This window comes from Ascaphus truei, chromosome 6, assembly GCF_040206685.1.
Source record: "Ascaphus truei isolate aAscTru1 chromosome 6, aAscTru1.hap1, whole genome shotgun sequence".
Taxonomy (NCBI): domain Eukaryota; kingdom Metazoa; phylum Chordata; class Amphibia; order Anura; family Ascaphidae; genus Ascaphus; species Ascaphus truei.
The window spans coordinates 120,123,595-120,149,283 of NC_134488.1; the positions used below are offsets into that span (position 1 = coordinate 120,123,595).

At 45.4% G+C, this 25,689-nt stretch overlaps 1 protein-coding gene across 5 annotated transcripts; it reads right to left on the reverse strand.

The window, feature by feature from the left end:
- DNAJC16 (DnaJ heat shock protein family (Hsp40) member C16) lies at positions 1-24,319 on the reverse strand. 5 transcript variants are annotated; one of them, XM_075606068.1, is made up of 16 exons: positions 24,095-24,319; positions 21,323-21,485; positions 19,321-19,510; positions 18,374-18,440; positions 15,551-15,890; positions 13,006-13,190; positions 12,810-12,914; positions 12,003-12,161; positions 11,754-11,884; positions 10,385-10,568; positions 7,564-7,746; positions 7,394-7,470; positions 6,101-6,181; positions 5,919-6,017; positions 4,376-4,543; positions 1-2,938 (listed from the first exon to the last, which is right to left on the reverse strand). In XM_075606068.1, exons 3-16 carry the CDS (start codon positions 19,485-19,487, stop codon positions 2,539-2,541), a joined length of 2,346 nt encoding a protein of 781 aa, XP_075462183.1. In that variant the 5' UTR covers positions 19,488-19,510; positions 21,323-21,485; positions 24,095-24,319; the 3' UTR covers positions 1-2,538. The 5 variants fall into 5 exon arrangements, with proteins under 5 accessions (XP_075462183.1, XP_075462182.1, XP_075462184.1 ...); XM_075606067.1 differs by having other exon boundaries at positions 24,059-24,319; XM_075606069.1 differs by lacking the exon at positions 21,323-21,485.
- Between the last annotated feature and the right edge of the window lie 1,370 nt (positions 24,320-25,689).

Sequence of the window (25,689 nt, forward strand, 5' to 3'; positions counted from 1 at the left end):
TCACATTTTAAAATAGTTTATTTCAGTTTCCAATGCAATAATTATCTTTTAAAAAAAAAATACAATTACAATTGTTCTGATAAGTTAAATAATAAAAAAAAATACTAGTTAAAATAAGTTATTTTTTCTATATATAAAAAAAAAAAAGTGCAAAATGTTCTGCCGTGCTGCCAGTCTCATTGTTTAATGTATCGGCTTTTTGTTCTGAAGAAGATTCAGGCTTTGACCTGTGGGTGTTTAAACTTTTATAGTGCTGAAGCGGCTTCAGCACTGCAGGGGTTAAACGGGCCTGGTGTGTCTTCTTTGTATTGCTGACCCATGCCTCTGCAAAATGTGCTTTGCATCCCACGCACAAGAGGGCAGGCCAGCCCATCCTGCAAAAATGACAACATGGCGATTTCAAAGCAGAACATCCGGGATGTTCTCTCGAGGAGTAACGCAGTTGACGTAAACATTTACAAAAGTAATGAATAGAAAAAGTTACAGGATTCCTTAGCGCAGGGGTGGCCAACTCCAGTCCTCAAGAGCTACCAACAGGTCAGGTTTTCAGGCTATCCCAGCTTCAGCACAGGTGGCTCAATCAGTAGCTCAGTCAAAGACTGAGCCACCTCTGCTGAAGCAGGGATATCCACAAAACCTGACATGCTGGGAGGTCTCTTGAGGACTGGAGTTGGCCACACCTGCCGTAGCTTATTCTAACGGCAGGTAAAACACTCTCCTCGCTAGCAGCAGTTTATATTTCATCCGGCCCAGCGCTGCTTTACTGCTGCGTGTGGGAGTCGCCGCTCGCCGCCATTGGCATGGCCACGTCCCAGACACGTGAAGCAGAGCGCAGCGCCGGAAAAAAAGGCAGGAGGGGGTTTCAACAAAATCAGTCTCCAGCTCAACTCATCTTTAGTAATAAAGCATTGAAAAAAAAAAAAAGATTAGTCAATCGTTATTTGACTCGTACAAGGAAAAGCTACGGTACTCCTACAGTTACATTCTGGTCATTTAGAACGGGCTGCCGTGTGTTATTTGAATAGACCTTAAAAATGAGACAAATGTCCACGCCTTCAGCTATGGAAGAGTTAAAAATCTACGCAGCACCATGCCTCCTGCTGTCCGCATTTACCGGGCCGCACATGTAAATACCGCGGCACACAAAAACGTTGGCGCTCAAGTTGAAATGTACAAATTCCTTTTTTTTCCGGGGGCGGGGGACACACACATAATCCATGTGGCACAATTAAAACCAACAGAAAGAATAAAACCTCACAACAGAGCAGGGAACGTTGGACATCTGATGCAGCGACAGTACAGCTATTACATGGTTCTTAATGACATCTTATTTCATGTTAATTGTTCGACGAGGAACAAAAAAGGTAACATTTTCAAAACTATATTTGACTTTGTTTTGTACATATAAATATCTCATAAAGCCAAGGTTTTACCGCAACCATTATCTTCAATGCTTGATCTTTCGTGTTTTGATTTGTAGATATGGGGTTGGGGGGAGAGGAAGCTGGGGTGGGGGGAGAGGAGGAAGCTTGGTAGGTGGGGGGGAGGGAAAGCTGGGTGGGGGCAAAACGACTGATGCAAAATACAATCGAGTGATAATGTTCCTTGATACAAAGAAATGTTGAGTGTTGTAGCTTGGTAGTATTGCATGTTAGATCCACTATATGGCGCTGCACATTTACAGCTCAGATCTGCAACTACAGTATCTATAAAACATCTACAATACAAATTCTAAGACGGACAGACACCAGAGTGTCTGTACTTACCACTGGAAATGGCTTGATGATTGTACAGTGTTTTCTAGATCAATATGCCCCAAACGTTTAAAGGGCCCTTGCCTGATGGACCCCCCCCCCCCCCCTCCCCTGGATATTTAAAAAAATACTTTTTTTTATGAATGCACGAATTTGGTTTACATCAGATAAGTGTATGATGGTCACTACATCCCTGCAGTGCTTTATTGCTATTGCAGCCACATAGTAAACCTGAACAGCTTATAAGAGGGCAGGGATGTCACCGCAGAGCATGTGCAAGCTATTTAAGTCTCTGAGTAAAAGGGCTACAGCTAGACAACTATGTAGAGCTATTAATTCTGTCTCATGTTCTCTAAACAAGGGTCCCCCAATCTCACGCTTTCCGTCCTTAAGGACCGTACACGGCTAAGTGTGCACCTGTAACCCTCTCTAGCTCCCTCGCACACCTTTGGATACGTGGACTAAAACTTGCTAGAGAAAGCCAGGATATGGATTGCATCATGCAGCATGGAGATGTCCGACTGGATGCCTGCTTACTGAGGGACAAGACGGCTTGGGAAATCTTTGATGCAGCTGGAAATAAAATGGACAAGGGCAGGCAGGACGTGGCATATGGGGTGAGATAATTCCAGAGTGTTTCCTTTGCAGAATAAAGCGAGCCCCAGCAATCAGTGTTTGCTCCTGGCAAATCCGGGGAGACTTTAAAAACGTGAATGCCTCTGGCAGGGCACAGATTCCTCAAAGTTCACAGTTTCATTGGGACTAAACGTCTAGGAAAAGGTCCTCAGTCCAGCGATGGCCAGGAAGGAATATAGAACCTTTGCAAAGATCCTTCTAAAAGGCGTTCCATCCAGAGAGATAACTTGTTTAATTTCTTTTTAATGTGACCCATTCCTGAGCCCATTGAGATCTTTCTCAGAGTTTCCCCGGAGGGGGAGGAAAGTTCGGACTCCTCGGAGACGCCAACGTGTTTCTCATCTTCCAAGGTAGACTGGGCTTTGAAGAGACAGAAGTATTTCTTGTGTCCGTTCAAAGCCAGCACGTAACCCGTGTAATCCCGGTCCAGGAAATGCTCGTCGTATTGGTAAGCGATGGGAGCTGCATCCTGAGCAAACTCCAGCAGGTACTCCAGCCATTCCCGGTGCTTGTCAAGGTTAAGGAAGGAGAAGTGAAGAGAACTGCTCCTGAAACAACAGAGAGGGAACGTTACAGCCATGAGAGAACAGGATCCAGTGGCACTCAACAACTCTGTGACAAAAGTCAAATAGGCAATCTGAACCCCAGTCTACATCTGTGTCGCCCCAAAGGTGGACAGCCTTTGGCGCAGCCGAAGGGTGTGAGCGGTTTGCTGCCATTCGCTGATGTTAAAACTGCTCTAGTTCAATCTGAAACTCAACAGCCCTTTTATCCCCTGTACCCAATTTTCCAACACTAACTGTCCATGAGATGTCTGTGAAGTGACTGTATAGCCTCTGTTCTTTTAATGTAACCATGTATCATCATAGCTCTGTGCCCAGGACATATTTGAAAACGAGAGGTAACTCTCAATGTATTACTTCCTAGTAAAACATTTAATAAATAAATACATTTGAAGTCTTTTAATGATGCAAACATAATGCACAACGCTTCGGCAAATCCCTTCTTCGGGTCCAAACACGTACAGGGGTGGGGTGATGTCTGCTGGGATTCTCGCTTTCCTGCTAGAGCACCAACCATTTTAAAAGGAGTGGAGTTCGCCCGTCATCCTCGGTTACAGCCAGAACAAATGTCCGAGCACTGCCACAATCATCAGGTAACCCCACATCAACTAAATAAAACCAAATACGCTCGTAAGATCCTGTGACAAGGCTGCTGTCTGAGGAGCAACCAAGTGCTGACTGAGCAGACCAAGGTGTTATGGAACCAGGGTTTGTGTTATATGTTATGGGGCCCTATAAAAGGCCATTAAGTATTCAAGGTGTGAAGATTCATGGCATGTAGGAAGTAGGCATACTTGGTGGGCCTGCTGGTCCACAGAGAAGTCATTAAAACAAAATCACCTCCTACATAGTGAGAAGGAGCAGCTCTGCGAGTACAGACACTGACTCTGTAAACAATGACACAGTGTGAATCAGTGGGCACTGCTTCATTTCCCGGGGTCAGCTCCTTGTGACATTGGTAAGTCACTTTATCTCCCTGTGCCTCAGGCACCAAAAACATAGAGTGTAAGCTCATCTGGGCAGGGACCATTGTCTGTAACAATCCTATGTGCTGTGTACCGCACTGTAATTGTGACGCGATTTGTGTCCCATTGGAAGAAAAGCAATATATGAAGTAAAGTTATTATTATTATATGTGAGGGTGGTTGTTCTCCCTAAAAACATGTCTGAATTCAATATAGCAGTTGGGTTATCCGCCAGTGAAGAACTTGAAGCCAGTAAATCACATCGCTAGAGCGGATAACTAATTGCGATAGCCAAGACTATTAGTAGAAAGTATATTCCGGACGTTTGAATACCGAGATCTTCAAACGGTGAGCTGGCAACGTTAATATTCTTATTATTTTGGTAACACACGGGGAAATGTATATTGTATAAAAGTAAAACAGAATGGCAAGCAGACCCTATAACCTGGTCACTTACCCCGTGAATGTATACACCTCCTGAGCAAACCTCTGCAGGAGGCTCGCCTTGGTGGAGCTGGACAGGATCAGCACCACATTCATGTGACCGGGACGCAGTCTAACGAGGTTACTCATATAGTTCACATCCGTTAATTCGGTCACCTCCACAAAGCCCTTCTTAGGAACCCTGAGAAGAGACAGGCAGCGACCATGATGCAGACACTGTGGCGGAGCGTAGGCTCGCTTATCCAGCGTAAGATAACATTGCTGCTTTGACACGGGTGCACTTCACAGCTTCACCTGCTCTTTCGTGTGATTGCGTCTGCAACAGGGGTGGCCAACTCCAGTCCTCAAGGGCCACCAACAGGCCCGGTTTTCAGGATATCCCTGGTGGCTCAATCAGTGGCTCATTCGAAGACTGGGCCACCTGGGCTGAAGCAGGGACCAATTGAGCCACCTGTGATGAAGCAGGGACCGATTGAGCAACCTGTGATGAAGCAGGGTTATCCTAAAAACCGGACCTGTTGGTGGCTCTTGAGGACTGGAGCTGGCCACCCCATGTCTACCGTTTTTACAAAGCCGCCTGCACTTACAGATTGAAGTAACACTCCAACTACTCCAGGCAACTGCGGCCCGTCAGTTCCTCCATAAACTATAAGAACCTCTGCAGTGACCTGGGAAGCAGCCGCTCTGGGGAAACTTGGGGGCGCGGGTTCACATTTTAACATGTATTGAAAACCAGCAATCTGACAAACATTTGTATTGCATTTTAATCTTCACACTGAAGTGCTGCTTCTTCCCCTCGTGGTTTGCAGACTATTATTCAAATGGTAGTTATGTCTTAAGGAACAGTGCAGGGCAAGATATCGGCCCATATGTTACCAAGCAGTCTTCTGCAATGAGACACCTTTAAAACCCATTGACTTCAAAGAGGCAATCCAAGCCGTTTTTTGGTTGTCATTTTTTAAATACAGGGTTGAAGCAAGGGGTCTCCGGAACGGAACCCCATTAATTTCAGCTGCGGGGACCCCTTGCTTCCGGAGATACGTACCTCCGAAGACCACTCCAAAGTTCACATTATGGCTGCTTTTCAAAGCTCCCTGTCGGCTAATAGGAAGCTGCCGTAAGGTCATCCAGTGTGGCTTCCTATTGGCCCATGTGACTAGGAAGCTGAAAACTGCAGGGTTACCAGCACCCCTTTCGGAGGCATCACCGGAAGCAGGCGGTTGCTGGAGCTGAAATTAATGGGGTTCAGCTCTGGAGACCCCCTGCTTCAACCCTGTATTTAAAAAAAATGGATTGCTCATTTAAATATGGCTACTAATCTTCTCCATTCAAATTCAAACAGTGTAGCATTGAGACCCATTTCTATTGGCTTGTGAGTGCCCATTACCTGGTGCTGTCTTTGCTGTGTGCACACTGCACACATATGAAGAAGGACTCCCTTTGCTAGACTTGCACAAATACACAGAGCAGAGAGAATGCAGATTACCCTGGCCAAGCCTGTGTGCATATACACCCATCCATTGGTGTTCTCTCCACTCTGGGTGTGTTCCCCGTACCTGCTATTCTCCTTGGCGTAGTTTGCCTCTGTGCTCGTCTCCTTGTCGTTCGGCTCTTCTTTTTCTGAAGGAACCGAATCTCTCTCGTCGCTTGAATCACTAAACAGGAGTAGCAGAAAAATGATCATCATTTCTGGCACGCTGCGGAGTTTAGGGAGGTAATGTGGAGAAATTCGGGTTACCTGAATGCCTGGACTATAACTGTCCCAAAAAGGATGAAGAGAGCGGAGAAGATCAGGGAGAGAAGCGGCATCATTTCTCTCCTGGAATACATTTAAAAAAGGAAAGCTCAGAAACACGTGCCCATTTATCACCTGGTTGCAGACACACAACGATCGTAGGATCAACGAGAAAAATCAGGGGAGTGCACGGCCATAAGAGCCAGGGTCAAAATAAGAGCAGAAAAAGCTTTATTCTCTGAACATGAATAAAAAGAAGGCACAAAAACCCTCTGACGCATTTCGCCCCGGGCGTCGCTTTATCAACCTTTGCTACATAACTTTCATAGGCCTAGAGTTAGTATTCCGTGAAGCACTTCTCTCGCTTGCTAAGGTGTAGGCCCTTTTATAATAAATGGGACCTAAATCTTTCTGAGCAGGGGGAGACAGCAGCACTGCACATGGAGTACGGAACAGAGTATTACCAGGAAATAGTCTGGGCACCAAGTCCGTTGTGACTATGAACACAGCACGTATCACTCACAGAATGCAGAATGTCTGTGTGTCAATCAGAGCATGGATTCCCTTGTGTCATAATTCAGAGCCCACGTGCATTGATATGGTATATCTCGGTGCCATTATTGTTTGTATTTATCTTGCTGTGCAATTACATTCATTGTCAATGCTATACAAGAATAAAATAATAATAACAAACAAGAGAAGATGGGTCAGGACAACAGAAACAGCAGCGACTGTGTGAGATGGACAAGAGGCATTAAATCCCGGAGAGGGAGGAAGACAATAGTGTGCCTTCTTGGTATTCAGAGGAAAAGAAGGGATCCAACGCTCCACGGATTTCTGAATAAGAAAATTTATCGTGCCACACAACGTTTCGACCTTATGGTCTTTATCAAGTGACTAGGCATGCCTAGTCACTTGATAAAGACCATAAGGTCGAAACGTTGTGTGGCACAATACATTTTCTTATTCAGAAATCCGTGGAGCGCTGGATCCCTTCTTTTCCTCAGTGTACTTTGGATTTTATGGCAGGTACTTCCTTGAACCAGCAGCACCGGTAAATTGTATGCATTTTTTCTATTTGTGGAGTGCAGCCTTATCCCCTCTTACAGTGTTCTTGGTATTCAAACATACATGACAGCGAAAAGAGAGACGAGAATCCCGATCAATAATATTACATTGTGTGCTACACCGCACCACGAGTCTTGATTACAGAGGTCGGCTACTAACACAAACAACAAATATTGTGCGCACCGTCCCTGCTTCTTATACAATATAAAAGCACTGTGTCTTACATACCAGTTATTATGAAGTACACTCTCCCATAGTTCGGACCAATAATCAATTGCAGTGTAGACCCAGCGCAGAAAAAACACCTGCAAATAAAAGCAGACATTATACTCCTCTTCCAGCCATCAGATTCAGCCCCGACGCACACGTCACTGGCAGCGTTCTCCCCGCGTGCTTACAGGGGCAAGCTCGTCATTCAGATCGCCGAGGATCGTTTCGGACGTCAGAATTCTTGGGTCTTTTCTTAACCGGTCCAGGAAGTCGAGCAGCACAAACTTGTTTTCTTCACTCCCGCTCCAGATATCGGTCAGGGTTTTGTACACAATTCGTCCGGCAGAGTTCCGTCTTTCTAGTATTGCCACCTGCATGGGAAAAATTATATATATATATGTGTTACATAGTAGAAGAGGTTGAAAAAAGAGATACGTCCATCAAGTTCAACCTATGCTTCAATTTAGATTACGGATTCTTTATCCTATATCCGTACTTACAGTATATTGATCCAGAGGAAGGGAAACAAAAAACCCCAGTGACATATCATCCAATGATGTCTCAAAGGGGGAAATTAATTCCTTCCTGACTCTAAGAATTGGCAATCAGATAAATCCCTGGATCAACATCCTTCCCATGTATACTTATTTGGTATATCCCTGTATACCCTATCTAAAAAGATGTCCAACCTTTTTTTGAAAAAATCTATTGTATCTGCCATCACAGGCTCCATGGGTAATGAATTCCACATTGTAAATGCCCTTACTGTAAAGAACCCTTTCCTTTGTTGCTGGTGAAATCTCCTTTCCACCAACCTTGAGGTATGACCCTGTGCCCTGTGTACTGCCCGTGGGATGAATAGTTCTTTTGAAAGCTCCTTGTATTGTCCCCGAATAATATTTGTTTACATTAGAAAAGAGGCATCTAAGAGTGGACCAGGACTTTGTTGTGATGTGAATGCCTTGCCTTTATATTTTTCAATTACTGATTAAATTTGGCGATTTTCTACTAAAATACTTGCCTCACCATCTGTTCGTGTACTCCACATGGGAGACACGGGGATAGAGGAACAGAGCGAGGGTTCCCTTTGCCCTACCTTCCATTTATCCGGCCCCTCTGATGTACGGACCGGGGTATGAGTACTGGACTGTGACAGATACCTCTTGATGTGATTGTACTTACACTAGGCCGTGTAAGTATTATTGATATATACTGTTCCCATTCATTCCCTCCCCCTCCCCCCTGGCTTTTCTAACCCTTGAGGTTTGCTTGATCTGAAGACTGCTGTAATCTGTTTAACCCTTGCTTCCCCTTGTTTTCCTGCTTGTTGCTCCTGTCCAGGGTTTTGGATAACCCCTATTGGGGTTGTAGCAGAAGGGTTCATCAACCTAGGTTTTTTAATAAACTGCCTAGGGGTATTCGTCACCATCAACTGGTAATATTTAACCCTTTCTTTCTCCTTTGGGTTTCCTATTGTGGAGATTAGCGCAGAGGTTTTTCATTGTTTTACATCTAAGAGGGGATGATAACTATATACAAATATAATTAGCTTGCCTCTCCTCATAAATCAGATTATCCATCCCCTTTATGAATTTAGTGGCTCTTCTGTGCACGCTCTACAATAGTTCCATAATATAATAATGTGTGTGTTTCATTACCCTGTACTGGAGAAACCGGGAATAGGGAATTTATTTAAAGTGGTAGAATAGCAAAAGCAGAATGCAGTTTCTCCCAAACGCCTAAAACATTCTTTGTCTGCAACAACAAGCGGGAAGTTCTAGGAATTCTACAACAGATGTCACACTGTAAATGGACCAGGAGTGGCCAACTCCTGTCCTTAAGGGCCATCAACAGGTCAGGTTTCCAGGATATCCCTGCTTCAGCACAGGTGGCTCAATCAGTGGCTGAGTCTTCAACTGAGCCACCTGTGCTGAAGCAGGCATATCCTAAAAACCTGACCTGTTGGTGGCCCTTAAGGACTGGAGTTGGCCTCCCCTGCACTAGACTGAAGTACGATGTGTTTCTCCTGCACGCAGCTTTAGCAGCATGCAAGCTAGGCCCACAGCTACATATAAGGGCCGTTCTATAGTGTGTGCGCCCGTGCGCCTAGCATACAGCTACGCGTAAAGTACTAATCTACCAGGGGGTTGCTCAATAAATGAGAAAATGCATCTATAGTCGGGCTGTTCTAATATAACGTGTGCTAGTTTTGCCCACGGGTTGCACTCCTACATTCCTTCTTGCTTTCACCATACAGGGCCGTTATGGACTAACACTGCAGCAGTCAGGGCAAATTCAGAGGAAGAGAAACCCTAGCAAATTCTATCACTACAGATTTCCAAAACGGGGTGGGACATCCGGTCGCGGGCGTCTCTGCGCCGCTGAACGCTTCCCCTATAAGGCAAGTTAATTTAAGGGGTTTTAGTGGTTAGGGTAGAGGGTTCAGGATAGGGTTTTTTTTTAGGTTCAGGGGTTTGGAAATTAGGGTCAGGGGTAGCGTTAGTATTACGGATTAAGATTCAGGGTTTATAGGGCAAGGTTAGGGGTTTAGCGGCGAAACGACTGGTGGAGAGCTATCTCGGCGGCTAGGCGAGTGGCGACTAAATCCGGTGTCGACTTGGTCGCAGCAAAGCGGCCGTGACCATAATGCCCTATACTGTTTCCAAAGCGCAAGCTTCTTAACCCCATAAGTGTTACAGGTAGTAGATGATCATTGTAACTCATAAGCAATATAAAATGGCCTGGGTATTACAAACAGATCTCTTGTAAACAGTGGTGTGTGTGTGTGTATATATGGTACAGAGTCTGCATCATACACACCTGTGTATTACAGACATATAAAACATACAGGACACCTACAAGCTCATATTGAACCCCCAAAATAACAACAACATATATATAAGCATATAAGTGTCACAGAGGAGTGCTACTGAGCATGACATATGCAAGAGGGAAACGATTCCCATAGAAATGGTTCCCTGCAGCCAGACTGGGCACACACGTACTTACAGAGGGTTTATCTGGGTGCTTATCCTCCTCTCCCAGCAATGCATTGGTAAGTTCTCTTTGACGTTCCTTGAAGACGTGCACAAATCTCACAGTGTCCTTAGTGTTGGCCAAGGCGAATGACAGGAACGCCTCATAGGTTTTCCTGAACTTCTCCCCCTCACCCGTCAGCAAAATTACACAGAACCTATGAGTACCAACAATAACAGCGTCAAAGAAAGCACGTGCTATGTGCATCATCGCCATGTAAGCCAGGGGTGCTCAACTACAGTCCTCAAGCCCCTCCAACAGGTCAGTCAAAGACTGAGCCTCTGATTGAGCCAGCTGTGCTGAAGCAGGGACTAATTGAGCTAGCTACCTGTGCAGAAAACCTGACCTGTTGGGGGAGCTTGAGGACTGGAGTTGAGTACCCCTGATGTAGCGGATTCTTAGAAATAGAACGACAGTGATTACTTCCAGATTCTCCAACCGTGGGAATAGGATGATCCAAAATCAGCCCCTAAAAGGGGAGGACCTTACACAATAACGCCCATCCTTTATTGTATCCCATTGTTACTGCGTGGAAATGTGAGATTATGTGTTTTATAGCCGACATGAAAAGAACATGAGCAATATAAAATAATATGCAGCCTACATTATGTCTGGTCTAAATTCTATTAGGATTGTTTTAGTTACATGAGGATATAGGGCATGAAGTCCATATAGCAATGTAGTATTTCCTAGCGTTTCGGGCCATCATTCTCTCGTGTCTGTGACAGGCACAGTGGCGGATTTCCCATTAGGCCCGGGCGGCACACGCAGAGGCCGCACTCTCTGGCCTATCGGGCCTGATGGAAAGCTCCTTACCAGCTGCCGTCTCCGCCTTCTTTCTGCAGCATCAAAGGACGCTGCAACGGCACGCGGCGTCACGTTGCCATGCCAGCGCGTCGTTGGAGTCAAATGGCGTTGTGTTGGCGACGTCCGCATCGTAATTTGATAGTGCAATTTTGAAGAAGACGGAGGGCGGCAGCACAGAGGAGGTGGTACCAGGTAAGTGCCAGGGGGCGGCGGCACAGAGGAGGTGGTACCAGGTAAGTGCCAGGGGGCGCCGGCACAGAGGAGGTGGTACCAGGTAAGTGCCATGGGGCGGCGGATCTGGAAATCCGCCGATGGACAGGCCAACTTTTGTCACACGTATGAGACACTTTAAACAACTTTTTTCTATTAGAAGCAGATGCCAATAGATATGATACTATATTACTGGCATTCTGCTCGAATAGCCAGGCAAACACATGTTTTTATCAGTTGTCCAGTTCGGAGCTCCCAGAGTAATAATAATATCCTGCAGAGTATCTTCTCCACGTGTTAGAACAGGCTGGGAGGCAGCACTCACTTGCGCTGACGGTGAGACTTCCTCACTGGACACAGCTCCTGAAACAGCTTTTGATTGGTCAGCCTGGCCGCCAGGAGGAACTTGTTCGTGGAAATGAAGTCATCGATGACCTGTTTCTTCATGCCTCGGGCCTGCAATTTACACGTCAACGTAACATGTGTAAAAAGGAGCCATGCTTAAGAAAAAATGCGAAACCCCAAAACGTTATGCATGGCTTTGAGGGGGTTTGACGAACTACCTCATACATACCTGGACCACGTCAGCGGGTTTATTAATATGTTCCTTGAAGATCAGCATAGTCGGGGCATACATGTTTATGTTGTACTGGCTGCTCATCTGCACAGTCTCTCTCTGGCCCAAATCCACGTAACCGAAGGACAGATAATCTTTATATGCAAAGGCAGTTAACTGTCAAACACAAGCAGGAAAACCTCTTTACCGTCAGGCTTCTCACACAACGTCTCCCGTTACACACACAACAATCTCAGACATGGATGTAGCTGGAAAGGTTTAGCAAAATAAGGTGGGAACCTTTAAAGAATAAATATCAACGTTACACCGATTGTGAGACATTACAATACAATCATATGCAAAATACTATGCTACCAAAACTTTGCATAGAAAAATGTACAAAAAAAAGGATTTAATAGGCTTAAGGAAGGAAAGGCTCAGTGAGTAAAGACACTGACCCTGATAACAACGACTGAGTTAGAATTAGGGGAACTTGGTTCAATTCCCTGTGTCAGCGCCTTGTGACCTTGGGCAGGGACTGTGTCTATAATAATCACATGTGCTGCGTACTGCGCCCTATACTGTAATTGTGACGCTCTTTGCGTCCCATTGGCAGAAAAGCGTTGTATGTTAATAATAACTTTATTTCATATACTGTAAGAGTCAACTTTCTTTAAGGGGCTTTACTATGTATCGCACACTTTCCCACAGCGCTTGCACTCTCTATAGCTAGGAGACCTAGTGCAGCAAATGGAGAGCACAGAGGCACCGACGTGAAAGATTGGGCACAAAGACTCCCCCTGATCTCACACTGGGCTCCTTTACCTTGTATATTAGTGGCACGGGTGGCATCTGATCAAACAGCAGCACGTGAGGCTTATTCTCTTGTTGCCAGTTGGATAAGAACCGGATGTAATTTTTATCTGTAATCTGAAACCGGCATTGGACAACGTGAGAACATTCCTACCACGTACACCGCGCACCGCGCTCTGCAGCCGCCCACGCCTCCCCCGGTCCTCACCTTGTCCACCAGGTTTCCCGGGAGAAGACTCTCCACAAAGTGCCGGAGGTTTTCCCGGATCACCGCGTTGTGAAAGAAGGAGATTTTGCCGTTGATCACGCCTAAAATGGATGGGGTGCTGTGCGCGCCCAGGTGGTGGGCCAGGCGTCGCTCGGACCCGGCGTGGACGACTCCGATACCCACGCCTGCAAAAGAGAGCAGAAAACAACTAAACCATTTGTGAAATCCCCAATGTCTGAATTCCCAGTTTGGCAAGTTTACACTCGCATGGGTGGCCAACTCCAGTCCCCAAAGGCCACCAACAGGTCAGGTTTTCAAGATATCCCTGCTTCAGCACAGGTGACTCAATCACTGGCTCAGTTGAAGACTGAGCCACCTGTGCTGAACAAAGGACCGATTGAGCCACCTGTGATGATGCAGGGACCAATTGAGCCACCTGTGATGAAGCAGTATATCCTGAAAACCTGACCTGTTGGTACCTCCTGAGGACTGGAGTTGGCCACCCCTAGTTTAGAAGCTTCTGACCTCATACATTATTATACATTCAATGTCTGAGAAGGGGAAATCCATGCACACACAACATCTATGCGAATTGTAGTCAACTGCTATGGTTACAATATTATTGAATGGTAAAAACAACCAAAAATATAAAGGTTTCAGCATTTCTCTCTGCAGCTTCTTGGCTTTCTGTTGACATATTAACAACAAACGTCAAGAGCACTTTGATATAACAATGTTTGATTAAATACAGCCATGTTTGATGCTTACGGTTCAAAATGTCCCATAACTGCATTAACAGATACGTGGTACATTTGGCCACTCCTAATGTCCGATTTTAGTTTACATCCCAACTCACTGCGGGTCTATTTACCGAGGTCTTCCGACTGCAAAACGGAGACGAAACCAGTGCAAGAAAACATCACCGTAAGTTTTCCGTTTCATAAATCTGGTGCAATTCTTTTGCCGGCCTTAGGAGTCATAGTAAAAAACGGTATATCTTTTAATATTCATATCAGTGGTATTTGGCCCATTTGTTCTCTACTACACCCCACATTATTCCCTCACTCAATGCTCCTCTCCTAATGATTTCATCGCAGCATCTGGTATCTCCGACACGCCGAACGTTCAGGAAGGATCGTCTGTGGTCTCAATGGTCTAAAATCCCAACCTACAATGTATCTGCCGTCTCTCACAGGGCAGAGAGAGAGGTCTAGTAATAAAAGCCGCGGGTTGTGAAGCGGGAGAAACAAATTAAAGGCCTGGTACTGGCCCTTTTTTTAAGCAAGACAAATTAATTTCCATTAAAAAAGGCCTCAGCAGAGATGTAGTCCCCCATGTAAAGCCATGGGTACACTGCCAGCACCTCACAGAAATACATTATTATAGCTGCTGGTAAAAGTGATCAGAAACGTGTGCTACAGAATCAACTTTACATAAGGGCGTTTACTAAAAACAAAGCCATGAAGGATGTCAAGTACTAACGGAATCTACTGTATATAATGAATGTCTCTATAGGTGTATTTACATGTCTGTGTGCAAATATATACATATATACATATATATATATATACACACACACACACAATATATATATATACACACACAATATATATATATATATATACACACACACACACACACACACACACACACACACACACACACACACACACACACACACACACACACACACACACACACACACACACACACACACATATATACATATACACACACACACACACACACGTGTATATATACGCAGGGCTGGAACAGTCCACTCGTCCAAGGAAATGTTACAGCTGTTGCAGAAAGTCTTCAGAATTACTGTAGAGCTGTCAATCGGCGCTCTGCTTACCAAAGTTGCGCCCCACATTGCCTTGCATAGTGGTAAGCAAAGCATTGACAGCTGTGCTTCCGAAGACATTCGGCAGCAGCCGCAGTCCACCGGGCACCGCAGGGAATAAGTACTGTAGCTTCCCGCACTGGCCATGGCACAGGTGACATTTTCTAGTTGTGTGTGTGTGTGTGTGTGTGTGTGTGTGTGTGTGTGTATATATATATATACACACACACACACACACACACACACACACACACACTCACACGTGTTTATACATGTAAAGCAGCACTCGTTGCATTTTTGTAGTTACAGGATTGAAGCATGGGAGTCTCCGGACTTGAACTGTGTTAATGTTAGCTCCAGGGGGCCTGTTTCCCAAGATACTTATCTCCGAAAGGGGTGCTAATATCTTTAACATAATGGCAGCTTTAAATGTCCCACGCCTTGCGGGCCAATAGGAGGCCGTGACGTCATCCCTTGTGGCTTCCTATTAAACAGGAGACACCAGCATCCCCTACGGAGCTAAGTATCTCAGGAAGCAGGGGGTCCCTGAAGCTGAAATTAACACGATCCGCTCCGGAGATGCCTTGCTTCAATCTACAATAAATATATATTCAATCATGCAACCTTGAGTGCCGTGTTAACCCAATAGAATAATTCAGACGCACAAGACACAGCATTAGGCTCAACTACCCCACTTACCCAGCCCCTCCAGCTCCAGCACCACTTCCTTCCACACGGGCTCAATGTGGATGCAGCTGAAGCACCAGTCGGAGGTGATCTTGATGAGGTAGGGCTTGCGGAAGCTGTCCGGCACCACCTCGTTGATGTAATGGGAGAAGTGCAGCAGGTACTTCTCGTCCGAGGAGTCCTTGCGCTCGTTGTTGAAGGGGAAGTGGAAGAAGGACTCGTCAAAGTAGAAGCTGTCGTGGAAGTGGCGGAAGTGGTGGTGCTGCTGCTGCTGCTGCTGCGAGTAGCCCTGGTTCTCACCAACGTCTCCATACCGGTCAAAATTAGATCTCTTCTCTTCGTTGGAGAGGAGCTGGGGGTTGGAGTGTAAAGAGAGTTTCAGTGCAGGTCTTGTCTATGTGTTAAAGCAGGTGCCCTTCCCATTGTCACCATATAATATTTTCAGTATCTAAACCAACGGGTCTTCTAGTGCAGCGCTGCAGCAGTTCTACACTGAAAGACCGCCTGGTCCAGAGGACATTTAAAGCGGCAAGCTAAGCGCTGTTTTTTTATTATTATTATTTATTTTTTATGTAAGTTTGAAGCATGGGGTCTTTGGAGCTGAATCCCATTAATTTCAGCATTGGGGACCCCCTGCTTCCAAAGATACTTGCCAACACAGGGGGTGCTGGTAGCCACTCTGGCTTGGCTAGCAGGGATCACATAATGCCCGCTTTTAAAAGCTCCCGCGCCTTGCGGGCCAATAGGGAGCAGTGACATCATACGGTGCGGCTTCCTATTGGCCCGCGTGAAACGGGAGCTTTAAAAGCTTGTAGTATATACCGGTTCACACTATGGGAGGTCTGTATCTCGGGAAACAAGGGGTCCCCGGAGCTGAAATGAATGGGGTTCAGCTCCGGGGACCCCCTGCTTCAATCCTATGTTAAAAAAAAAGGATAACCAAAAAAAAGAGCATGAATTACTACTTTAAGGGATTGGGTATGAAGGCAATTTTGGTGCAAAACCAATGCAAAAATGTGTTATTTTCCCTCTGCACCAACGTGTCAAGATCTTTGGTCACATTTCTGCCTTGTGCGCCAGGTTTTAATTTGGGGAGTGGCAGGAGCTGGGAAGGAGTTACATATTGCACAGATTATAATGAGATGCATTTTACGTAACATCGTTTATCTTATTGCCTTCAGTTTGTGGCTTCAACATAAAGGATGTACATTATCTCTTTTAGTTTACTTGCTGGAGGGTCCACTGCGTGGGAAATAGGCCGCCTGTAACACTGCGTGGGAAATAGGCCGCCTGTAACACTGCGTGGGAAATAGGCCGCCTGTAACACTGCGTGGGAAATAGGCCGCCTGTAACACTGCGTGGGAAATAGGCCGCCTGTAACACTGCGTGGGAAATTAGGCCGCCTGTAACACTGTGTGGGAAATAGGCCGCCTGTAACATTGCGTGGGAAATAGGCCGCCTGTAACACTGCGTGGGAAATAGGCCGCCTGTAACACTGCGTGGGAAATTAGGCCGCCTGTAACACTGCGTGGGAAATAGGCCGCCTGTAACACTGCGTGGGAAATTAGGCCGCCTGTAACACTGCGTGGGAAATTAGGCTGCCTGTAACACTGCGTGGGAAATAGGCCGCCTGTAACACTGCGTGGGAAATTAGGCCGCCTGTAACACTGCGTGGGAAATTAGGCCGCCTGTAACACTGCGTGGGAAATTAGGCCGCCTGTAACACTGCGTGGGAAATTAGGCCGCCTGTAACATTGCGTGGGAAATAGGCCGCCTGTAACACTGCGTGGGAAATAGGCCGCCTGTAACACTGCGTGGGAAATTAGGCCGCCTGTAACACTGCGTGGGAAATTAGGCCGCCTGTAACATTGCGTGGGAAATAGGCCGCCTGTAACACTGCGTGGGAAATAGGCCGCCTGTAACACTGCGTGGGAAATTAGGCCGCCTGTAACACTGCGTGGGAAATAGGCCGCCTGTAACACTGTGTGGGAAATTAGGCCGCCTGTAACACTGCGTGGGAAATAGGCCGCCTGTAACACTGCGTGGGAAATTAGGCCGCCTGTAACACTGCGTGGGAAATAGGCCGCCTGTAACACTGTGTGGGAAATAGGCCGCCTGTAACACTGCGTGGGAAATTAGGCCGCCTGTAACACTGCGTGGGAAATAGGCCGCCTGTAACACTGCGTGGGAAATTAGGCCGCCTGTAACACTGCGTGGGAAATTAGGCCGCCTGTAACACTGCGTGGGAAATAGGCCGCCTGTAACACTGCGTGGGAAATAGGCCGCCTGTAACACTGCGTGGGAAATTACGCCGCCTGTAACACTGCGTGGGAAATTACGCCGCCTGTAACACTGTGTGGGAAATAGGCCGCCTGTAGCACTGTGTGGGAAATAGGCCGCCTGTAACACTGCGTGGGAAATAGGCCGCCTGTAACACTGCGTGGGAAATTAGGCCGCCTGTAACACTGCGTGGGAAATAGGCCGCCTGTAACACTGCGTGGGAAATTAGGCCGCCTGTAACACTGCGTGGGAAATAGGCCGTCTGTAACACTGTGTGGGAAATAGGCCGCCTGTAACACTGCTTGGGATATAGGCCGCCTGTAACACTGCGTGGGAAATAGGCCGCCTGTAACACTGTGTGCCAACAACTCCATTTATATTGAAACATAACACACTCCTTTAGTGAAAATATAGAGTATATATACACAAATGGTTCACATCACAAATGGAGGACAATAAAAGTGTTAAGCATGACATGGTATTGTTCCAATCAGTGTAAGAATCACACATTGAAAATGTTATTTTAAGGCTCTGCATATTGAGAGTATTAAGTACCTCATACGCTTTGCTGACTTGAATAAATGTATCCTCTGCTCCTGGATTTTTGTTTTTATCTGGATGCCTGAAAGTTGAGACAGATATAATCATTAAAGGTGAGAAAGGAAGATATAAGTCACACATATACATGCCTTAGAATATAAAATAATAATAATAACTTTATTTCATATAGCACTTTTCTCCCAATGGCCTCAGAGTGCATCACAATTACAGCATAGCGCGCGGTACATAGGACTGTTACAGGCGCAGTCCCTGCCCAGATGAGTTTACAATCTATGTTTTTGGCGCCTGAGGCACAGGGAGACAAAGTGACATGTTCAAGGTCACACGGAGCCGACAGCGGGAATTGAACCAGGTTCAAACTCATTGTCATTGTTTACAGTCAGTGACTTTATTCGCTGACCCGCTCCTTCTCCAAACTCTCTAATGAGCAGTGCTACCAATTATAAATGACCCAGGCCCAAACAGTGACAATCTGCAACACTACACGTGAAATGCAAATCATCTTCATGAATTGATTGCATCCTTTTTAGTGCAATAGGAATTCCTGGCACAGTGCTGGGAAGTTTGCCTTCTGTGCATTTCATTGGGAAATCCCTTGCATGCTATTACCACTTGGTGATTCCATAGCCCCCGCTCTTCTGAAAAAGTGAGGGAGAACTCACAAATGTGGCAAGTACCAGAGGGTGCATTTGCACTGGCTGAAGGCAGGCTTCCTTTGGCTTGATTTTATAAGGCATATAATGGATTTTAACGCCTTATACACACTGAAAAAGATGTTCAAGAACCCACTTTTGAGCTAGGTTGCATTGCTTCTTAAAGACGCTCTCACTGCAACTTAGCATCACATAATCAGGGGCCTGAACATTTCTATTAGCAATTGGTGTGCAGCCCCCTGTTCCATGAAAGGTTTAACAGCCCTTCACCATTTCCCTTGACCTTACCATTCCCTGGCCAGCTTCTTGTACGCCTTTTTAATGTCGGCTTGGTTTGCTGTCCTGCTGATGCCGAGGATACGATACGGGTCAAAATCCGCGGCGGACAAGATCTTCAGAGCCAACACAAGAACCACCACGAACCGCCAGAGTAGGTGCAACTTCCTGTGGCCCATTTCTCACTCTTTCTAGAGACAATCTGAAAATACAAGGACAACGTTGAAAACTGGACCCAACAGCTGCTGTACAAGGAAGGCTGCGCAGCAGCTGTACGAGGCAGGCTGCGCAGCAGCTGTACGAGGCAGGCTGCGCAACAGCTGTACGAGGCAGGCTGCGCAACAGCTGTACGAGGCAGGCTGCGCAACAGCTGTACGAGGCAGGCTGCGCAACAGCAACTGGTTAAAGCTGCACTGGAAAGGCAAGTTAAATGACTGACCCCTTCCAAAACGTTTTGGATCCCATATTATTATTATCATTGCTAAATAGTCTCATTTCAGGTTTTCAATTCTATATAAACAAAAGTTTGCGATCTCATATTTTCCTCATTACCAGTGGTTGGGGTTGGAAATCTAATACCATCATTTCTTAGCGATCGCATTATTTTAGATTATTGGTTTAACCCTGTGCGTTCTGGAAGCCTTCAGGCACACTTTCGGACAGCACTGATGATGTGAACGGAAGACGAGGTGGGGGGGGGGGGGGGGAATCGTCTGTTTCTGCTCTGGTCAGATCGCGCTCAGTCCTCCACAGAAGAGCACAACACAATCTCCCCTAGAAAAACTAGTGTAAAACCCATGACATAGTCAATTCCACTTTTCAAGGGCCACCAACAGGCCAGGTTTTCAGGCTATCCTTGCTTCGGCAAAGGTTGAGCTCAGTCAGAATGACTGAGCCATGAATTGAGCCACCTGTGCTGAACCAGGGATATCCCTAATACTTGGCCTGTTGGTGCCTTTGAGGACTGGAGTTGGCCACCCCTGACAGTCACTAGGTCATGGAGCCCCTGGACAGCCAAACCCCATTAAGTAGTCGCTACATCATGCAGCACTCAAAACGTTAAGGGTCATTATCTCAGAGCAACAATATTTGCTTCCAGCGTGGTGCACATCCCCATACAGACATGCTCTTTGAAATAAATGCAAGTTACATGGTTTACTTATTAAATGGCAGCCCATTAGCACTCCCATGGAACATAATAAAAAAGCAAGCCCTACAGTCCATGGAAGCGGGGCTGCTTGGGTCACAATATGCCCTTTCCAAAAATCCAGTCAGCACGAAAATAAAACAACAGATTTTCAGCCAAACGTTCACGTTTCTCGTCTGATCCAATTCATGGGTCAGACGATATAAGCGATTAGAAGTGGGTATGTAGTCAGTTGATTGTAGCCGTGCTCATGCAATCTTACAGCTAAAAAAAATGACAGGCAATAGAAGGAAGTCCTACTATTTCACGTTATTACGGCTGGGAGTATTACTAACCACAAGTAGTGTGGAGGGTGGTGTAGTGTTCGTAAAAAGACCCATTAAAAAGAAGTTCAAAAGTTTGAGCAGCCGTCTTGGTCCTGGCAAAATGTAGACTTGTTGTAGCTTGCGATATCCTTTCGGGAAACCTACGTTAGAATTCGTCATAGATTCATTTATAGTGTACAATGCTTTCAAAGCCTTATAGGTGAAAGAAGAAATACACGAGCGTTTGAAAGCTCTGTACACTATAATTTCATCTGTGAAGAACACTAAAGTTGGTCCACTGAAAGAGTGGTGCTTAAGTTGAGTCTTCAAAGGATACCAAGGTGGTCACATTTTCAGGGCATTACATACCTAAGCAAGTTCTTAGTGATAAATACTTTACTTTATCCACGGATGGGTATAAGCGACTTCCACAGAAAACTTCACTTCCCAAAGATCAGTGGAAGTTGTTTAGCTGGATATACCCAAGGGGACGCTAGGCCCAAGGGTCAGTGATAATTAAGGCTAATAGGTTAAGTATGTGTTCATCCTAAGAGTGCCCTACCTGGTCGGGTATGGGCACTGGCACGCCAGCGACCTGGTTACATCATGTGATCGCTCACGAAGCATAACACGGATATTCCGGAGTCACGTCACTAAAGGTTAGAGATATCCTAAAAGCCTGGTCTCAGGGTAGCCCTCGAGGACGGAACTTGAGCACAACTGCCCTAAAAGGTATCACAACGAATTCAGTTTCAAAAAAATTACAATCTGATTTACGGGAAAGATTATCCCTTTTAAGAAGCTAACTGATGTTGCACCAGAATTGCAAATTGTAAGGACCACTAAGGTCCCTTCTACAGGTGGTGCTGCTGCAATAGAAGCTGACATATTTGATTACATTTATACAAGAAACAACGCATACAATAATTACATCTAGAGCTGTGTAGTACAAAAGAGATATTTTAGAATAGTCATTCTTTGTGCGTATGTACTCTGAGGTTCATTCAGACAGTAATATATATCACATTGATTACACTTCGTATATTATGTGAGATCATACAGCAAAAAAAATATATAAATTATAAATTTAAGATTGCTTGTTATGTATATTACATGAGATCTTACTTGTGGTACATATTAGGACATATTGTTTATGTTTATATAGATTACATGTGCTCATACTGACTGTATCTTATCCTGTATATATATATCAGAATATTTATCTGTGTCTCATTATGCACGCCCCAAACTATAAGAATTAGGCCGCACCTATAGCGTCGTTGATGGCGACTGCGACACGACGGGTGACGTCACCTGTCGCCGCCACCGGCGAAAGTCATATTTTGCCGGGCAGCGGCATCGCGGGTTTCCGGCCATTTGATTGGTTCAAGGGCTGTCACATGAGGCGCAACCCTTGAAAAATCACATTTTGCCGGCTACCAGTTTTCGCGACGTCGCCGTCGCGCGCACTATAAGCGCACGCGGCGGCAATGCATTTGTTTTCGGGCTACGTCGCATCGCCGTCACTAAAAGCGCGGCCTTAGAAGAACCGAAATTGGAAGTGGACTTTTATGTATCAAAATAAGGCCAACTGTCATGGTTTGGATCTTCTCGAACACACCAAAGAGGGTGCTGCTGGGAACGTTAGGTTCCATGTGGGACCACATCTACTTGGGTGTTGTACCTGGTACACGAGCTATATGGCACGTGACATCATGAGAGTCAGATAGCTATAAAGTTCACATAGAAAGCAGACGAAGAAAGAGAGTAAATCAGGTGGCACGTGAGGAGAAAGTAAGAATGCAGGAAGAGAGAGAGAGGCAGAAAGAATTGGGGACATGATAAGGTATTAAAAAGGAAAGTGATGGGAGGGAGAGAGATGAGGGGGGAGAGAGAGAAGGGGGTAGGAGGAAGGGAGGAGGCTGGTTTCTTTGACTTCCCAAGCAACGCCGGGTACTTTCAACTAGTATATTATATTAGGACATATTGCTTATGTTTATGTATATAACATTGTCATACAGCCGTATTTATTATATCATATTGTTTGTGCTCACGTAGATTAGACCGTACATATTATATAATTGTTTGTGTTTATATAGATTACATGACATCACTCTGATGGTATATAATATATCATGTCCCATTATTTGTGTGTTTGTATATTACACAATGTCACACTAACAGTATACATATTATAATGTTTCTATAAATTAGGTCATGCAGCCGGCATAGATGACAAGTCTCTCTACCGGAGACTCTCATAGCCGCCACCAGTCTAAATTAAAGCTGTCTCACATTTTAAGCTGGTCTGTAACTGTTACATACGCCTATAATATATATTAATAACTATGTTTTTGTAACCATGTATCTGTCATCATAACTCTGTGCCCAGGACATATTTGAAAACAAGAGGTAACTCTCAGTGTATTACTTCCTGGTAAAACATTTTTTAAATAAATGTCCCAGTGAGAGTATATAATGCATTATATCACATTGTTTTTATAGATTACATGATATCCTACAGGCAGTATATATTATATTAGGACATTGTTCTTCTGTATATTATATTACATGACATGCCATATAGCGGTGTATATTATATTAGGACATATTGTTTGTGCTTATGTATATCACATGACGTCACACAGAGGTGTGTATACTATAATAGGTCATATTGTTTGTGCTTCTGTATATTATATTGCATGACATGTATCACAGCGGTGTATATATTATATTAGGACATATTGTTTGTGCTTCTGTATATTACATCATGTCACACAGCCGGTATACATGACATCATGTCACACAGCAGGTATACATGACATCATGTCACACAGCCGGTACACATGACATCATGTCAAACAGCAGGTATATATCACATCATGTCACACAGCAGGTATATATCACATCATGTCACACAGCCGGTATATATCACATCATGTCACACAGCAGGTATACATGACATCATGTCACACAGCAGGTATACATGACATCATGTCACACAGCAGGTATATATCACATCATGTCACACAGCAGGTATACATGACATCATGTCACACAGCAGGTATACATGACATCATGTCACACAGCCGGTATATATCACATCATGTCACACAGCAGGTATACATGACATCATGTCACACAGCAGGTATACATGACATCATGTCACACAGCAGGTATATATCACATCATGTCACACAGCCGGTATATATCACATCATGTCACACAGCCGGTATATATCACATCATGTCACACAGCCGGTATACATGACATGTCACACTGATGCTGCGGGTATCACCTCTCCGGCCCGGCAGACGCTGTGTCCGCGCCTCACCCCGGTGAATATTGCTCTCGTTGCGAGCCGGGCGCTTCCCCAGCTCCTGCCCCCGCCGCCTCACTGTCACCCCGGCTCACGGATCCTCCTCGGGTTTCACTCCATCATTTTCCTCCCTCCGGCCTATCTTTCACCTGATACACGGAACCGGAAAACGGACTGCAAGTCCCGCCTAGCGACGACTCCCAGACCCAACCCACTGCCAGGCTGCCTCCCCCAATCAGCACCCGGCTCACAGGAGAAAAACCCGCCCTTCCCTGTCACGGTTGTCATGGAGACGTGGTAGAATTCTGCTCTCACGTGACCGCTTTGCGAGCGCTCTCTGGTTGCCATAGCGATGGACCTGACCAGTACCAACCGCCATTTTACCTGTGGAATCCATCCTTAACCCCGTCAGTGCCACTCAAGGGGAAACTTACAGATTCCCAGTATAGACACACAATCTCCAACCAGTTGTTATCTGAACATAATCTTCTTGTTTTCAAGGGGTATTTTAAATGGGTAAATCTTGGAAACAACAATACATGGCCCTCACTCTCTCTCCCCCAATCCCCGTTTTATATAAGGGTTGGAAGGGATAAGTGGTCAACTCCAATCCTCAAGGTCCACCAACAGGTCAAGATTTAAGGCTATCCCTGCTTCAGCACAGGTGGCTCAATCAGTGGCTTAGTTGGACTGAGCCACTGATTGAGCCCCCTGTGCTGAAGCAGGGATAGTGTTAGCCACCCCTGCAATTGCAATGTGCATGCAATGTCTTGTATATAATGTATAACCCTGTTCACTTATGTAACTGTATTTGTAACAATGTATTATTTGTCATCCTAACTCTATGCCCAGGACATACTTGAAAACGAGAGGTAACACTCAATGTATCACTTCCTCGTAACACATTTTTATAAAGAAAAAAATAAATAAATGATAAGCAAAGGTGCAGGGAGAGGGGGTAAGGAAGAGGATACCAATAAAAAGGAGGGTGGGAGGGCAAGGAATGATGACGAATATATAAGGGGGTAGGATTGTGAAGACGTGCACTCCGAACTTGTTATAAAAAATAAAAGTTGTTTTATTGAAGTCAATGTTTCAGTGCTATAAACACACCTTCGTCAGGACCCGTCAGGTCAGGTTATAGCACCAAAGTCGGGAGTGCGTTATGTTCCAAATTCTACGTGTTTGTGAGCAGCGTACAGCAGCTGCTGAGCAACAGCACCCAGCACCTTTCCCAAAATGGAGTATAAATGTGACAAAGGAGAGTAAAATCTACACCAATGTACTTTGAATATATAGGGGGTACAGAGCTCCAGGTAATGTGGCCGGCAATGCGTACGACAAGTTTCTTAAATATACATAAAGTACAAGAATTTCACAGAATGTACACAATCTTAAAGACAATTACGCTGACAGATATTTCGATTGTCATTAAGGTCGCCGCTATTTAAGTGGGATATTTGCCAAAACTGTATACTTTCTCCCTGACAAACATAGTCTCAACAAAATGCAAAGAGTATGAAGAGATCTCCTGCATGTTCCTGCTGCCAAGTCCCATAATAATCTCACCAGGGAACCAGTACAGTTTGGTCACTTAGATTGTAAGCACT

Bases quoted from the DNA above. Each gene is read 5' to 3' on its own strand.
- DNAJC16 (XM_075606069.1), bottom strand. From the start codon at position 19,487: ATGGGCCACAGGAAGTTGCACCTACTCTGGCGGTTCGTGGTGGTTCTT. The intron at 12,162-12,809 runs GTAAAGGAGCCC...TGTGTTTGACAG, and splicing joins CCGTGCCACTAATATACAAG to TTAACTGCCTTTGCATATAA. The intron at 7,471-7,563 runs GTAAGCACGCGG...TTTTATTTGCAG, and splicing joins TGAATGACGAGCTTGCCCCT to GTGTTTTTTCTGCGCTGGGT.